Source organism: Phascolarctos cinereus, unplaced genomic scaffold (genome assembly GCF_003287225.1).
Source record: "Phascolarctos cinereus isolate Bilbo 61053 unplaced genomic scaffold, phaCin_HiC Scaffold_9;HRSCAF=440, whole genome shotgun sequence".
In the NCBI taxonomy this organism is placed as follows: domain Eukaryota; kingdom Metazoa; phylum Chordata; class Mammalia; order Diprotodontia; family Phascolarctidae; genus Phascolarctos; species Phascolarctos cinereus.
This window is the reverse complement of record NW_027556402.1, coordinates 15,834,737-15,852,741: the sequence shown is the minus strand read 5'-3', so window position 1 is coordinate 15,852,741 and position 18,005 is coordinate 15,834,737. Positions and strand designations below refer to the sequence as shown.

General features: G+C 41.5%; 1 protein-coding gene across 19 annotated transcripts in view; it reads right to left on the bottom strand.

Moving 5' to 3' along the window:
- Positions 1–18,005, bottom strand: part of RUFY3 (RUN and FYVE domain containing 3) — a 128,636-nt gene that overhangs the window by 41,507 nt on the left and 69,124 nt on the right. For 17 of the 19 annotated variants that reach the window (XR_013484111.1, XR_013484110.1, XR_002324928.2 and 14 more), the window contains 4 exons: positions 12,646–12,819; positions 9,608–9,725; positions 3,682–3,783; positions 1,422–1,545 (listed from right to left, as the gene is read on the bottom strand). Coding sequence is in view for 15 of the 19 variants with exons in the window: in XM_020988517.2 (XP_020844176.1) it covers positions 1,422–1,545; positions 3,682–3,783; positions 9,608–9,725; positions 12,646–12,819 (518 nt within the window). In the remaining 4 variants the exon portion in view is untranslated. Of the gene's footprint in view, positions 1–1,421; positions 1,546–3,681; positions 3,784–9,607; positions 9,726–12,645; positions 12,820–13,269; positions 13,445–17,580; positions 17,755–18,005 lie in introns of those variants that run through there. The other 2 variants (XM_020988515.2, XM_078148629.1) reach the window with 2 other exon arrangements.

Sequence of the window (18,005 nt, the reverse complement as noted above, 5' to 3'; positions counted from 1 at the left end):
GAGAGCATTACAAAATGTAAAAGAGATAATTTATAGAATTTATAAAAATACAAGTGATATGAACAGGCACTTTTCAGACAAAGAAATCAAAGCTATCTATAGTCATACGAAAAAATGTTCTAAATCACTATTGATCAGAGAAATGCAAATTAAAACAACTCAGGTTATCACTTCACACCTATCAAGTGGCTAATATGAGAAAAAAGGAAAATGGTGGATGTTGGAAGGAATGTGTGGGAAAACTGGGACACTAATGCACTGTTGGTGGAGTTGTGAACTGATCCAACCATCCTGGAGAGCAACATGGAACTATACTCAAAGGGCTATAAAACTGTGCATACCCTTTGATCCAGTAATACCACTGCTAGGCCTATATCCCAAAGACATCCAAAAAAGGAAAAAGGACATATTTGTACAAAAACATTTACAGCCACTCTTTTTGTGGCGGCTAAAAATTGGAAATCATAGGGATGCTCATCAACTGAGGAATGGCTAACAAGCTATGGTATATGACTGTAATGGAATATTACTGTGCTATAAGAAATGACAAGCAGGATGATTTCAGAAAAACCTGGAAAGTCTTACATGAACTGATGCAAAGTGAAGTGAACAGAACTAGGAGAATATTGTACAGAGTAACAGCAATACTGTTCAATGAGGAACTGTGAGTGATTTTGGTATTCTCAGCAACGCAATGGTCCAAGACAATCCCAAAGGACTCATGATGAAGTATAGAATCCACCTCCAGAGAAAGAACTGATATTGACTGAATACAGACTCAAGCATGCTATTTTCCACTTTCATTCTTTTTTTTTTATTTGACTCTTCTTGTACAAAATGACTAACATGAAAATGTTTTATATAATTGCACATGTATAACCTATATCTGATTGCTTACCATCTCAGAGATGGGGGAGGGAAAAACAGAACTTGGAACTCAAAACTTTAAATAAAAATGTTAAAAAATTGAAGGAAAAAAAGATTCTTATTTTCTTTCATCCTGTTTCTTTTAATTCAGGTCAGAGAGGTATCCTGTGTTCACTTTCAAATACCACCTTTTTTCTTTCCATCTTCTCCAACCCTGAATTCTCCTTCCCCCAGGGTGAAACTTGACAGTGATTCATCTCTAGCATTTCATTCAGCAGAGGGGAAGATTTATAGCAATGCAGTATAATTAGGAGAGAGAAGACCGTGTATCAAATGCTGGCTTTCAGAAGGCATTAAAAAAAAAAAAAGAACCTACTTAGAGTCTATGTAAAGTCCCTTCTCTCTTATATTCACAAGAGAATTAATCGAAGGACTCCTGACTGTGACTCATTTATAACACTCTTCTTTAATTTGGTTGGTGGAACCATGCTGACCTAGATACTGAGAGCATCATTTAACCCAGAACGCTGTGCAGACTGCCTGCAGCTACATACCTGGGAGTCCAAATCTTCCCCTTTCATGCAGAAATTAGCATCAATGACATTCAGACCCACTAACAAGCCAGCGATGATTGCCCCTTCCTCTTCCATCATCAGGGCATTGGGCTCGTAGAATTCACTGCAAGACAAACCCAGGAGAAGGCTCACACACATGAACTTCTCAAGCATTCTATAACCTTAACTAAGCCAGAAAAAAGTACATTGTTGTATCTGAACACTTCCATTTCACCTAATTGTTTTAATCTGTGCAGAGATGATATGAACTAGGCTAGATCTGATTTTTCCTTCCGTTCTTTTCGCTTGGTGACTCTCCCTCAGCAAGTTGAGAAAGTTCTGAAAGGCAAATGGAGACGGAACAAAGGACATGGCTGAGCTCTAAGCTGGATCAACAAACAGCTCCTCCACTAGTGAAGGGATGAGCTATTTCTACTCTGTATGTCAAAGGAAATTTGAAGCATCCTGGCTCTATGATCTTTCTGTTCTCCCAGTAACTGTCCTCAAAACCTGGGTGATCCACGCCTTCAGAAATGGAGGACACCACAGTCAGCATTGTTGCCTTCAAAAGCTAAGAAATCTTGGCTCCATCCTTGCTAACGACCATCACTGTTGGCCACTGTACAGACTTCATTGTTTTTTTCATGAGACACAGTTATGGAGAACAGAGAAATGTGGCCAAGCCAAGAATCTTAAAAAGAGGTCATCCAGCTTGGAACTTACACTTGGTCAACGACGCCCCAAAGTCAAGAGACTCATCTCTGTTCTGCCATTGATGGGTGGTCTGTTCTAGGGCCCCCATCCAGCATCTGAATTCCTATCGCATTTATGGTATGTATCATATACTACCACTATCACCAGTTTTGTGATGGGTAAGTCATTTTTTTTGTCTTTTTCATGAGGCAATTGGGGTTAAGTGATTTGCCTAGGGTTACACAGCCGCTAAGTGTCAAACATCTGAGGCCGGACTTGAACTCAGGTCCTCCTGATTCCAAGGCTGGAGCTCTACCCTCTGCACCACCTAGCTGCCCCAGGGTTAAGTCTTTCTTCCATAATTATACAGTAAGTTTTGGTTTTTGGTTTTTGGTTTTTTTAATAAAAACTAAGAAAAGTCATTGTTCTTTTGATCCCTCAGTCATTAGCACATAGTAAACCACTGTATAAATATCTGCTGACTCACCTGGTGGAGAATGATCCCAGGTGAAGGAAGAAATAGAAAGGGTATGGAAGAAGCTCATCCCTGGAGAGCTATGGATGGATCCTCCCCTTGATTCTATTCCAAACATGGCACGATGCACTAGAATACTTCTATCTCTCCACTAAGTGGAAGGCAGGGTGGTGGTGAATGGGCTTGGGTTTTCCAAGCTTGGCAGAACTTTCTCTAGCAAAGATGGCGCCTGGTAGTGGTGACAGCGACGAAGCAGCATATCTAAGCCCAGGCAGGATCCACCAGGCTCTCTACCCCACCTGTACTAGGCTGCTCTGTTCAGTGGCCTAAATAAGTCTCTGCTCTGTTCTTAATACTCTCCTAACACTCTCTCAGCTGCCTGGTTTTCTCAGATTCCCGAAAGTCTTATTACTATGAGTCACTGCCAAGCACCCCAATGCAATGAATGGTTCAAAAGCCTTCCTTGTTTTAAGGTGAGAAGCTTGGGGTGAACAAGTTTGTTTTTTTAAAGTCTTTTCTATTGACATCTTTGTTTTTTATACAACCCTCGTTTAAAAATACATCCTTCCCCTATTCCCCAGCCATTAAGCTATCCTTTACAAGGGATGAAGACAGGGACTGGATGGATTTTTTTATTTCACTGGCATAGGGAAGACCTAGATGAGGAAAGAAAGAAGGAAGGAAGAAAGGAAGGAAGGTAAGAAAGTAAAAGAACAAAGGACGGAAGGGAAAGAGAAAGAGGGAGGGAAGAAAAGAGAAAGAATGAACAAAAGAAATAAAGAATTAAAAAGCTAGGGGGAAAAAAAGCATTTTAGTGAAATCAACCAACAGAGCAACCATATTTGACAGTATATGCAGTATTATACACCCACAGTCCCCCACGCCTGCCAAGAAGGGAAGGAGATGAATTTTCTCAACTCTTCCCCACAGCCTAGCTGGGTCATTATAATTATACAGCATTCAGTTTTGTTTGAGAGACCTTTCCATCCACTGAAGGCTGCCAGGCATGTGTGAGTGGAAAACACAAATCTCTTTCTTTCAGGTATGAAGTCCCCTGGCAAGCATCAAAGCTCTCCACTGTGTGGCTCTCACCTGAGGAGTTCCTTCTTATTGATCAGGGCTTTCATATATTCCGAGAGCTTCTTCTGCATCAATGCCAAGCGCAACCAGGCTCTCCCTCTGCCCACAGGCGTCCTAAAGGACAGGTAAAAGCAAGGTGAGAGGTATGTTATCATTCAGTCACCTGGGATCCTGACCTCAGTGATTCCAGCCAGAAGGCTCTGCAGGGCAGCATTCTACCTGCAGGGCAGCATTCTACCTGCAGGGTGCTTCCCTCTCTGGTTTCCACCAAATGACCCAGAGGAGAAATTTCCTCCTAGATTTGCACCAAGAGACTTCCTTGAATGCTGACTGCAAATGTCTGACCAGAAGTGACTAGGGGAGAGCTAAGACATTCAGCATGGAACGGGCAGGTGACCAACAATACCCCCAGACCATCAACCCCCCCCCAGACATTCAGCATGGAACGGGCAGGTGACAACAAAACCCCCAGACCACCAACCCCAAACCCTCCAAAAATCAAATCAACTCTAACTTTATGAGCAGATTTGCCATTCCCCCTTAACAAGTCTTAAGAGAATATTCTAAAATTGTCTTCTTTTATTATTATGACATGGACAAACATCAAGAAATAGAAATATTTCTCTATACAAAGAAGAGAAAAAAGAGTGCCCACACTACCATTATTTTTGAGTGTTTCAAATTTAACATATTAGTTCCAACACCTCCCCTGTTCATCTGCGTCACCTTCTAAAGGTCTTTCTGCTATTTTCTGATTATTTTAAAAGAAGAGTCATCAACACTTTTTCTTTCTTTTTTAATTTTAGAGTCACTATAGCTGATCCAAACACAAAAATAAAATCTCTGCCTTATTATAAAGTATACACACACACACACACACGCCCTGTTCCTCTAAAAACTTGTCTCATTTGAGAATCCAATACCTCTCATCTCTAGGCTTCTAGGAATCACAACTGGTTATTGAACTGATTTGCGTTCTTAAGTCTTTCACAGCTGTTTTCCTTTATAATATTGTAGTCTTCTGGTTCTGCTCAATTCACTTTGCATCAGCTCATAAAAATCTTCCCAGGTTTCTCTGCATCTATCTCTTCCATCATTTCTTACAGTTCAATAATGTGTCATTACATTCATAAACCACAGTTTGTTCAGCCATTCTCCAAATGATGGCCACCTCCTTCGCCTGGAGTTCTTGGACACAATAAAAAAAGTACTTCAGTTGACATTTTCGGAGACATGGGTCATTTTCTTTTTATTTCCTTGGGATAAAACCCATGCTGTGTGATGACTTTTTGGGGACAGCTCCAAACTGCTTACAAGGATGGCTGAACCACTTCATAATTCCTTCAACAGGGAACCAGTGTGCCCATCCTGCAAAAGCCCTCCCAACCACTGCTAGTTTCTGTTTTTGATTATTTTTTCCTGATCTGATAGGAATACGGTCAAATCTCAGAACTGTCTTAATTTGAAGTTCTCTTATTATTCAAATTTGGATTTGGAGATCTGGAACATTACTGCCGATGGCTGTTCATAGCTTGTTTTTCTTTTCTCTTTAGAGAGCTGCCTCTTCATACTCTGACTGTTTATCTTTTGGGAACAGATTCTGCTTTTATTTAACTCCATATATAGTCTGGATATCAAATTTTAATCTGAGAAATTTGCTATAAAGATATCTTCATTTAATTTTTACTGCATTTTATCTCTGGGAACACTTTCCAGTTTTTACCGAATTGTCCACTTAATCTCCTGTGAACATCTCTATCCCTTATCCTTCCAAAAACTCTTTCCCTCTCCATTATTATGAAAGATATCTTCTTTCCTTCTCTTCTAATTTGTTTATGACATTTCATATCCAGATCACGTGTCCATTTGGAATTTATTCTGTTAACGATTCGAGATGAAAGTTTAAACCAAATTCTTGACAGACTGTTTTTTAGCTTTGTGGGCAATTTCTGAGTTCGTTCCTGAATAGTCAAAATCCTTGGGTTTACTGAACACTACGCTGCTACATTTAACTGCTTCTAGGTCATGTCTCTAACCTGCTCTCATGATCAATTTTTTCTATTTTTTTAACCAGCACCAAAAAGTTTTGATGATTACTGCTTTGTAATAGAGTTTGAGATCTGGTACTGACTGTACTGTGTCAAAACATTTTTAAAAATATCTATTGATATAATTATATCACTTAAAGTTTATTTGGTTCTTAATATGATCTGTTATATTTATAGTTTACCTAACAGTGAATCAATCCCATATTCCTGGGGTGACACTGGTTGGCAACTCCCTCTTACAATCCTGACTAACTCTGGCAGGTGGATTCTACAAAGAATAAATGGTTTCTGGTTTCTACTCTACAGGTGATACTATGGATAAGTGAAGGGCTGGGGGAGGGATGACTTTCTAATACTATTATTTTTGGGTAGACTCGTCTAGGTCTGAAGAGGCATACTGGTCATCCTCAATTGTTATAACTTTGGTGTCTACTTCTCTCTATAATTCTATTGACTTTTAAGTATGTAGCTGTTATGTTTGGGGGCATGTGCACATCCACATGTATATTAAATACTGATAATATTGCATTACATATCGTGTCTTTAAACTGAAGTTAGTTTCCCTCCTTATCTTTTAACTCTGTCTAATTCTACGCTGACATCGTGAGAGATCATGACTGCTAATTTCTCTGAGGCATAATAAATCTGGCTCCACCCCTTCAGCTGACTGCTCTGAATCTTTAGGTTTCAAGGGTGTTTATTACCAATAACACAATGGTATTTTCTGTTTTGTAACCAACTGTGCTCTCCTTATGTTTTATGGGACGAAATGCCATAAAATGAAGTGCATTGGTAGGACTAGCCCTCCATCATGGACCCCCCTTCTCCCACAACAGCCGTTTTTAAATAAGAGGGCAGAGAAGCACAAAGAATCTAACTGTCGTTCAATTGTTCAGTCATGTCTGACTCTATGTGACCCCAGGAACTCTGTCCATTGGGTTTTCTTGGAAAAGATACTAGAGTGGCTTGCCATTTCCTTCTCCAATGTGTCTCCATTTTACAGATGAGGAACTGAGGCAAATAAGGTTTAAGTGACTTGCCCAGGGTCACACAGCTAGGATATGTCTAGGCTGGATTTGAAGTCAGATCTTCTTGATTTCAAGCCCAGCACTCTATCCACTGCCCTACCCAGCTGCCCCTAATCAATACTAATGATCCATAATTAAAGTGGCTTATTCCTAACTCCTGCCTCTCCTTTTGTCCACCAATCCCAGATTTCCATCTCTGACTCTTATATGATAATTATCTTTTTAATACCAACTCTGTGGTCATCCCTCAGAAGTCAAAGGTTGGCTGCATCTGTGAATAACCTCTCCTTGATTCTATTCTCCACTCATTCTGTTTCTCTCTTTGTTTGTTTTGCTATTGAGTCTAATGTATTATTTACACCAAACTCTTCATGTGTTTATGTGTGTATTATTACTCTCCTTCATCTGGTTCATATAAAAGTGACCTCATTAGTCCTTCCGATTCAAGTAAGAGCAATGCCAATAGAAGCCCACTCTGCCCGCCCCTTCACGGTTGCATATTCTTGTTCTAAACATGCCACACAGGTGTGAAATTTTAAGTTTTCCCCAGTCTTCACGTCTCACCTACTTTTCTTATGCTGTCCTTCTCTTATAACCAACCAGAATAAAAACCACCCAGGCCCTGTGTCTGTCTTATTTTACTCTTTGGGTGAAGAGATTAGCATATTGAAGGGATACTTGTCACTTCTCCTTCTGGTGAAATGTCTGTATTTCACCATATTTAGCCTCTTCCAGTTTTTCAACTGCATTGGTCTTTCTAGGTTTACCTTGACTCCCAAGTTTGCATTCCAAGTTTTTACCTGGTTCTGCTTTTTTCATCAAAAATGCTTGCAATTGCAAGTTGGTTATTTTATAGAAGGTCCACCTCATGATTCCCCTTCAAGATTTTACTTACTTCTGCAGGGTAAGTTACTACTGGTTTGCAAACTCTTCCCTTGGCCTTCTGAAATATCACTTTACAAGATTTTTCTTCCTCCTTTGTCACAATTGTTGTTAAGTTTTATGTGATCCTGATTGTGGTCATTTTGTGTATGAGCTCTTTTGTTTCCCCCTGGCTATTCTCAGTATTTTTTCTCTGATTGGGAAGCTCTAAATTTTGGATATGATGTTCTCAAATATTTTTAGTTTGAAGATTCTTTCAGGAGGCAGATTCTATTTTCTCTTTGTTCTCTGATTCTAATATATGTGGGCAGTTTTATGATTTCTTGAAATAGTCATGATTTTTTGAAGTCAGATTTTTGGTTTAGTTATGGCTTTCAGAGGATCTGCTAATTCTTAAAATCATTTCTCTTCAACCTGTTTTCCAGTTCAGTTGTTTTTCTATAGCTAATAACTGATGTCTCTTTCTTTAACCTCTTGATTTTGCTTTAATATTTCCTGTTGTCTCATGGAATCACTGCCTTCTGAGTGCTCCATTCTGTTTTTCAGGGAATCCACCACTTGGATAGAGTGCTTCCTAGTTATTCTCCTTCCGTTTCCTCCTCAACTCGTTTCATTTGTAATTTTCTTTTGATCTCTCATTTCCTTTCTTGGGGCTACTCCTGCAGTCTTTGCAGTCGTCCATTTTTCACCTGGAAGGTTTCCTGCTTGTTGTAAGATTACTCTCTTCTTCTGGGTTTCCCTCTTGAGTTTCTTCCAACCCACAGTACTTCTCCATTGTTTTCTTCTTTTCATTCATGATTTCAGTCTCAGCTGACTGGGGTTTTTGCACTTGGCCCAATCCTGCCCAGCTCATTTAGTCCTGCTCCCCCTACATTCAGGGTGCTGCTGCTGCTCTGGATGGGTGGCTGGTATCAGGCCCCACTCTCTGCCTCGATCTCGGCTTCGGAATCAGTCTCTTGGTTACCTAGCGTGGGTTTTAGTCTCGATGGGGCTTTCTTTGCCTTCTTGCATGATCCATAATGGACTCTAGTATGCACCCAATAAAGGAGTTGGCCATGTCTTCTCCTTGGCTCTCAGTGCGGTAAGGAGTGCACAGCCCAGCTCAACCGTGACATTCAATGAACCATGGGGGCTGGCTCTGATCCAGGCCTATGTTCTGACAGCCCGAGGCACATCAGGTCCCTGACTGCTGGTGCTCACACGGGCATGAGAGTCCCATGTTCAGGGGCCAGCCAGCTGGCAGCAGGTCCATCTGCAAAAGACCTCACTGGCATCCCTGGCTCAGTTCGTCTCCACCTCCAGGGCTTCCTCATTTACTTCAACTGGGTGCAGGGTTCTCCCCAGATCCACTGGTCATTTTTGGGTTCAGTTCTGGAGTGGATATTTGAGCTTCCTTCTGCTTCTTTTTAGATTTCTTTATCCCATGATAAAGAGTCTTTCTGGATTCTTCTTCAGATAGCTGCTGGGGACAGCTATGCTTCTCTACCAAGATTTCCATTCCTGTCTTCCTGGGAAGCCCACCCAAGAGAAAATTTTAGGTGTTATTTCCTGGAATGGCCCAGCCTTTTTTTTTTTTAAACTACAATTTTGCATCTTCTCAATTCTCTGCTGTTGATTCCTAGCCACCTATTTCTTTTTCTTCTCATTAGCTAGAAAACTGCCATTATAATTCCAATTTCCCAAAGTTCACTGTTTCTAATCAACAATCCACCCCCAAAATAGAAAGGTACGGAAGGCTTGACATGAAGATAATCCATCTGAGCTAGAATGTCAGTTCTCCCTCAAAGGCTGCAATCTGTTCTTTGTTTTGCACGTTACCAATTCCCCGCCAGCGCCCAGTCGTGACAAGCAATGGACACTTAGGTGGGTGGGGGTGATGACCCTGGGTGGGGTGGTTACCAGATACCGTCTTGCTTTACAGCCTGAGAGAGGGCAACAACAGATTTAATCTAGGAAGCCCCGATCCAGCGTCTTACTCACTTCAGGCCTGGAAGGTCTTTGACACTCGCTGTTATCTCTCCGGCTTCAGGAACAAGCTTCTCCACCAGCTCCAGCGGGCCCCAGAAGGATTTGTTTTGCCCAAGAAAAGTTTTCTTGGCTAAGGCAAACAAAGAGACAAAAAAGAATTTTTTTTAACATGTACCTTTTGCCTCAAATACTGTTCTCAGGAAGCTAATCCAAAGAATGAGTTAACTTTCTAAAATTACTAATGTTATTTCTATCAGAGATATGGAGTGAAGGTTAACATAGACATTCAGTAATTTATTTGTATGGGAAGAGGGGGAAAAGGAAGAAGAGAGAGGTTAAAAGTGACAGAGACAAAGATATGAAGAGATTTAATCAGTATCCGGGAGGCTTGGAATCAGGAAGACCTGAATACAAATCTGGATTCAAGGCACTTCCTAGCTTACAAGTCATTTAGCCTCTGTCTGCCTCAGTTTCCTCATCTGTAAAATGGAGATACTAACACCTACCTCCCCAGACTGTTCAGAGGATCAAATGAAATAATATTTAGAAAGCATTTAGTACATTATGACACAGTAAGTGCTGCATCAATGTTAGCTATTATTACTATTACAATTAACATTGGTCTACTGCCAATTTTTAGCAACTTTGGCCATCATCCTACTCAATCTTCTTCCTCAGTTTTAGTCATTTCTGATACTTAGTTTACTATCTCAAGTCTTCTTAGTCCTGTCACCCTAAACAATCAAGTGACTTTCTCTTTCCCAGTCTTTTCCACTTATGAGTCAAAAGCTAGCAAATAAGACTCCTTTTATTTTGCACTTTAGTTTGGAAATTCAGTCATTCACTTTTAAGCAACAAAACACATTTTTTTGGTGTTATTAGCATGACTTTTCAAAAAATGATTATTTATTAATTTTTAACATTTAAAAAAAATTTTGAGTTCCAATTTCTCTTCCTTCCTCCAGGTTCTCTCCAACCCACCCTCTGAGAAGGCAACAAAAAATTTAAAAAGGAGCAATGGCTTTGGAAGGAACATTGCTGCTAAGGTATCTGTTTCATGTTTCTAGAGGACGCACCAACAATTCCGAACACCATTAAACAATCCATCATTTTAAAAGAAAGAAATGTTATTTGTTGAGTTACTAGTGTTTGATGACTTTAGAAGTAGATACTTCTTAAGCTATCAACTCTAAAATCCTTAGAAAAGTCTGGTTTACTCCTCTATTTGGTGACAGATGAATAGGAGTTTTCTAGGATTTGTATATATTTTAACCTGACACACTATATTAAGAAGTAGTGGAAAGAGCGCTGACTTTGGGTGTACCCATGTCTGACTCAAGGCTTAGCCTATGGTCTCTTTCAGCCCTGGCTCTATGATCCAATAAAATTTTGTAATTTACTACTGTAGAATAAATTTTGTTGTGAGTTCTACTATATTACAGCACAAAGGATCAAATGCCTTTTTAAGTGTACACTACCCCTTTACTAAGCTGCGGTCCATGGTACTGGAGTCACTGTCCTGCAGTACCCAAAGATGGACACCCACACTCCCATGTACAATTCAGGCACTGCTCATCTGGGAGCAGAATCTTGTCTGCAGCCCTCACAGCCTTGGGATTAACACAATATGGTGGTCATTTAACTACAGAGTCAAAGAGAGGTCAGTGATCATTTGGTCTAAACTCCTCATTTTATACACGAGGAAAGGAAGTCAGAAAAAGGAACCAGCATCCTCCGCAGGGCACTGCTCGTGCCACATGGCACAGGGCTAGACCTACTGGTGTGGTTTAGTGACAGAGGTCACGCTGCCCCTCATCACAAAGTGTCTTTTAATTTAGAACTGCTCAAAGTTAGACTTTTAACTGTTCTGTGCAACAGGTGAAGGATGTCTTCAGTGATTCAGGAGGCAGTCCTTATGATGGCCAAGAGTTTTCTGACAGTCTCTAACCAAGACACTTGAACAGGGGAAATTCATTCCTTTGAGCATTAAATCTGTCAGCATTCAAGAGAAATTAAACCTATTAATAATAATAATAACTAGAACTTCTATGGGCAGCTAGGTGGTGCAGCAGAGAGGGTGCTGGACCTGAATGAAGTCAGGAAGAACTGAGTTCAAATCTGGCCTCAGGCATTCACTACCTTCGTGACCCTGGGCAAGTCACTTAACCCTGTTTGCCTCAGTTTCCTCATCTGTAAAATGAGTCGGAGCAGGAAATGACAAAGAAATGCCAAAAACACCCCAAAACGGGGTCATAGAGTGTCAAACATGAGTCAAACTGAACAACAAAAGGGATTTCTATAGCATTTTAAGGCTTACAAAGCCCTTTACAAATATGATCTCATTTGATCACCTCAGTAACCCTGTGAAGGAGTTGCTATTATTACTATCCCCATTTTACAGATGAGTAAACTGAGGCACAGAGCACTGAAAGGACTTGCCTAGGGTCACACAGCTAGGAAGTATTTGAGCACGATTTGAATTCAGGTTTTCTACTAACTCCAAGTCCAGCAATTTATCCACCACCACTTTACAGAAGTGAGAGTATGGAAAGAACACTGGATTTAGAGTCAGGATTTGAGTTCAAATCTCATCTCTACTGCTTACTAAATAGTGTGACCCTCAGTAAGTCATCACACCTCCTCCAGGTTTTAGTTCATCAGCTGTAAAATGAGGAAGTGGGAGTAGGGGCCCTCCCTTCTGGCCCCTAAATCCTCTTATAGAATGTTGCCACGGTTACTATTGCAGCTAAAAACAGGGCTTTACTCCCCAAGAGACCTAAGCACTGGGCTTTAAAGATGGTGACCACAAGCTGATATGCAGACAGAGACAGAAAGAGAGAGACAGAGACAGACAGAGAGAGAGAGAGAGAGAATAGGAGGGAGAGAGAGTTGGGAGGAGACAGAGAGAGACAGACAGACAGAAAGAGAGAGAGAGAGTGAGAGTACCCCCAAGGATAACTAGCTAGAAAGGAGCTTCCTGGCTCCCCTCAATGCCCAGCTGGCCCTCTTCACACGCTGTGCACCCTCTCCCTCACTCTGGAAGGCCACACCTTTTAAGCCATGCTTCAGGCAGTGCTCCATGACCACAAAGAACTGCTGGAGAGGAGCGTAGTCAGAGTCTAGGGTTCTCCCCAGGTTGAGTGCCGACTCGATCAGCCCCTTTATGCTCAGCTTGGCCATGTTCATCAGGTTCATTCGCTCATTGGCCATCAGATAATTAGGGTCTGTAAACAAGAGGAGAGAGATGGGACTTAGTGACCTCAAAAGTCATGACAAGCCCGACACCGGGGTCTGCTCTAATGGATACTCATTTTAAAATGACCACACGTGAGCTTTGCTAGAACCATTACAGATAACGTCTACTTTTCCTCCTTAACATTTTCCCACAGTGCTCTGATGTCCTTAACCAAAAGCAATGTCTTGACCATCTGTCAACCTAAATAGGGTATATGCCACTGTCCTGGGCTGGGCTTGACTCAGTCCAGTCCCTAGGTACTTTATGTTCGATATTAGAATGAAATGAGACACTCATTCAAACAACAGTGAACAAAAGATTTGTTTAGTCACGGCAAGAAAAGAATGTAAAACCAGGATATGCGACAAGGACAATGCAGGACGATTAGCTGAACCAAAGCCCCTGGCCTTAATTCTAGCATCTTCTTTGGGTCTATTACCTCCAGTTTATGCAGTCGGTATCTGGGCTGTATGTGGTTGTCTCCTCCATCAGACTGTGAGCTCTTTAAGGCAGACTGTCTTTGTATCTCTGGTGGTTAAAACAGTGCCGGGTACATAGAAGGTACTTAATAAATGTTTACTGAGTAACCAGTCTGCCACGCAGCAGAGCAAGCCTGGTGACCAAAAAGGGACAAACAGCCTGAACCTTTTACTTTTGGTCTCTGGGCCGATCAAGTTTCGTCTATTTCAGTACCATGTAAGAAAAAAACTACTCTAATTTGCATAAGGGAAGGGCTTAAGCTATTCCCACCATAGCAGCTTTTCAGTAAAAAGACATTTTTTTCCCAAGGCCAAAGAGTTTTAAGACCTGAACATGAGTATTAAAAGCTGCCTATGACATGTAGGTCAAATAAAAAGAAAAGACTGTGCTAACCAGACAGAAGTATTCATGTTTGAGAGCTCTGGAGCCTTTAAAAAACCATGAATTTTAAACTTTTCAACATGATTTTTACTTTAAGGTTTGCAAAAACTGTCATCTCATTTGATGACATACCTATGAGAGAAGAGCTATTATTATCCCCATTCTACAGAAGAGTAAACTGAAGCTGAGAGATTGAGTGATTTGCTCAGAGTGACACAGATAGTTAAGGGAGGCAGAATTCAAACCCAGGTTCTCCTGTAAGTAATTTTACTTGCTACCAATTTTCTCCCATAAATCACAACCCAACTGAACAATTACTCAACACCTCCAATGTACAAAGCTAACACAACAATCCTGCTCTTCAATGGATGGATGTGACGTTGGGCTCTCAAAGGCTATGGAAGAGAAGTACCACTTCTAGAAGGCGCCATCAAATGGGATGGGCTCTGAGTCCACTCCTTGCCTTAGATTGTGCCTCTTGCCTTAGGACGGACCCAGCCAAGGATGGAGGGCATAGCACGAGCATTTGCTTCCAAGTGGATAAACTCTTTGGCCACAGTGATCAATGAAACAAGCACAAACGGAGAGCCCTCTGTCCTGTGCAGCTATCTTCCAACCCCTCAGGGATGAGGGCAGAATGGCAGGTCTATGCAAAGAAGATCTAGGAAGCACTCGGTTTTCACACCAGCCATAACCACTCATATAACTCCAAAAGTAAGTTCACTGTCCACAATGACCAGCAAATTGCTCATGTGCTGGGAAAAGGGAAACGACCTGAATGACAAACATTTACTAAGGATCTACTATGTGCCAGGCACTGGGCTAAGAGCCAGGGATACAAAAAGAGGAAAAAGAAGGTCCCTGCCCTCAAGTAGCTTACAATCTAATCACAGCAACATGAGCATCCTTGCTATATAAGAAACCAGAAGACAAAGCAGTTGCAGCTCCATCTATCTATCAACCAACCGATCCCACTGACAAAGAATTATTAAGGCACTGGAAATATAAAGAATGAAGCAACCTCTATTTTCAAGGAGTTTACAATTCTTGGTAGAGAAGGGGTATACAACAAGAAGATGCTGATGCCTAAGGATACACAGAATAAAATTTTAAATTAAATTAAATTTAAAATGAAGTAGTTAAATACAAGGCTGTCAGGAAGGGAAAAAGCACTAGCAGGTGGGGGGGTAGGGATCAGAGAGGGCTTAAGTGATATCTTAAAGGTCAGGTAAGGAGGGGGTACATTGCCGGCACGGAGGAATGGTCACTACAAAGGCAAGGGGATAAGAGATGGCCTATTGCATCTGGAAGACAGAATAGAGAGAAGCAAGTCTGGCTGGATCGCAAAGTATGGGAAGGATAAGAACATCCAACGAGTCAGGGAAGACAGATTAGGGACAGGTTATGCAAGGCTTTAAAAGCTAAACTGAAGAGTGAAAAAATCACTTTGGCAGCAGCATGGAGTACGGACTGTTGCACGAAGAGACTCGAGGTAGATCTGTTTATTTCAGAGGTGCTAAGGGTCTCAACTAAGCCAATGGCTGTAGAGAGAAGGACTGGCTAAGAGTCATGGAGATGGAGATCACATAAGATAAAATGGACATGAAATTATAACATGTTTACACAAACAAAATCAGTGCAGACAGGGATACTCCCAACAAAAAGGAAAAAAATACCTTTCCACCAAATCTCTGATAACTAAGACATGAAGGGAATTAATAACATAGAGACCAAGGGCCATTCTCCAACAGGCAAATGGAAACAGTCTTTAAAAGAATTACAAAAGGCTATCAACAACCATGTGAAATACTGTCACAGATGAGTAATAACAAAAGAAATTTAAATCGAAACAACTGAGATTTTACCTTACAGGTAGCAAAAGAGCAAAAAAACAACAACAGGATACTCAAAGTCTGAGGGGACGGTGAGAATATGCTATGGGAGGAGCTCTCAAATACTCCACTCATTCTGGAAACCATGTTGGAGAAAAGTTAGGAAATTGTGGATATCTTTTGACTCTGCAATCCCATGACTAGAGACATATACTCCAAGGAGGTTAAAAAAAAAAAGCAGAAAGTTCACAAAGTTCTCCAAAATATTTATAGTAATGCATTTTGTGGTAGGAAAAAACTAGAAACAAAAGTCTATTAACAAAATGATACATAAAAATAATAAATTATTTTACAGTAAGACATTGGAAACATGAGGAATCTTGAGACAGGAAGATTTATAAGAACTGATACAGAGTGAGATGAACAAAACCGGAAGAATACACAATGCTCAAAAACATAAATAAATCACTAAAAGAAAGTTAACTCTAGGAAAGTGACACAACCAGACCAAAATGATGGGAGTGAGCAGAAGAATGGCTGAATTCTCATACAACTACCCCCAGCACAGATGGAAAAGATCAACAAATTAATGATTATGAAATCCAAGGAGAAAGGTCAGTAAGTGCATTTTTTGAGCTCAGATGCACAGAAAGAGACAGCCAGAAGCTTATGGGCATTAAGGAAAGGGTCTTGTCCAGAAAACCTAGATCCAGGAAAGCCACACAGAGAAAACTCCTGGCCCACAGATTTTAGAAACATGGAGACTGCAACTATGGATCCAGGGAAAGAATCCACCCAAGAAAACCCTGCCAGGGAGTGACGCATGAGGAAGATTCCCAGAAAGTAGATCAAGGACTGACTGGGGAAAGCAGACTTCTATGGTGGGGCTCAGAAAGTGAGTCAGTCAGTAAGTATTTATTAAGTACCTACTATATGTCAGGCACTGGGGCAAGCACTAGGGCAACAAAGAAAGACAGAAGACACTCCCTGCTCACAATCTAATGGGGGAGGCAATAAGCAAACAAACGAGGGCAAACAAGCTATAAGGATATAAACAGGAAACAACGGAGATGACGGCGCACTGAAGATGGACCCCTGTTTCTCACACAGCCCAGTGCCAGGCATTAGCCTGAGACATCTGGCCCACCCCAGACCACCTAGATCACTTAATTAGCTTACTTGCCACTCCTTAATCCCATCCAGATCTTTCCACAGTCTTTTTCTGTATTAAAATCGTTCCCATCCTCATCAAGGGCACAGATTCTTAGAATCCTGCCAGCTTCTACTGTCTATACAATGAACCTTGTTACTCTGAAAGAAGGCTTAAGGTCCAATTCTTTCAAGGCAGACCCCATATGCTTGCATTTCAGGGTTCCCAGCACCCCAAACCACAACAGAGAGAAGACAACAGAATCAAGGGGCACTGGGGACTGGCCATACAATAAATCTTGTTACTGACTGGAAGAAGGCTTGAGTGGTCGAATTCTCTCAAGGCAGACTCCATACCTCTGTATTTCAGGGTTCCCAGCACCCCAAACCGCAACCGAGAGAAGACACTGGAATCAACAGGTATCAGGGAAGGCTTCTGATAGAAGGTCGGGACTTGGTGGGGACTTGAGGGAAGCCAGGAGGCAGAGATGAGGAAGGGCAACATTCCAGGTATGAAGACGTGAGAAAAAATGGGAGATGAGAGATAGAGCGCCTGGATCCTGGACAGCCAGGAGGCCAGGGTCACTGGATGGAAGAGTGTATGGGATGGGGAAGGGAGGAGAAAGGTGTAAGAAGACTGGAAAAGTAAGACAGGAAAGCTAGGATTTAAAGGGCTTTGAAGGAGAAGGTTTTTGTACTGAGATCATGGAAGAGGTAGGGTGACACTTGAATTGTGCAGCCCCAAGATCCTTCAAGAACCTATATAATGCCCAGGAAGGGGGAAAAAAGAATCGAAAAGCCAAAGCACATGTGGCCTGTCAACTTCTAACACCATAGCAGCCAAACCCCGCGTGCCATCACATTTTGGCTAGCCATGCTGATGTACCAGCCTCACTGAGCCTACTCACCCAGGGTTCCTCAGCTACTTAAACGGACTCCAGCTTCCAGCGTGGGCCACCACTAGGCTCTTTCAGAATGAACAAGAATCTTTATCCTGTGCAATGTCTCCGTACTCCTGCTCCCTCAGACACCTGCTATCTCTGCAAAAGCAGGACCACGGCTCAAGGCACCAAGTAAGTCTACTCAGAGCTGGATTTTAAGAAGCTGAGTCCTTGAATTTGGCTCTGAAGACAGCAGGCAAGCATACATCCATGCTGATCTGGTGTTTTTGTAGCCCAGTTCCATTGCAAATGAAGGTAGGGGAAGAAAGAAATACCTCCCGGCCAAGCTCCAGGATACAAGGGAAAAGGAAAGTCCTCCAAGAGTTTTATCTCTTTTCCAATCATTCCACAAGGTAAGTTCTCCTATTGAAACACTTTCATTATCTCCCATT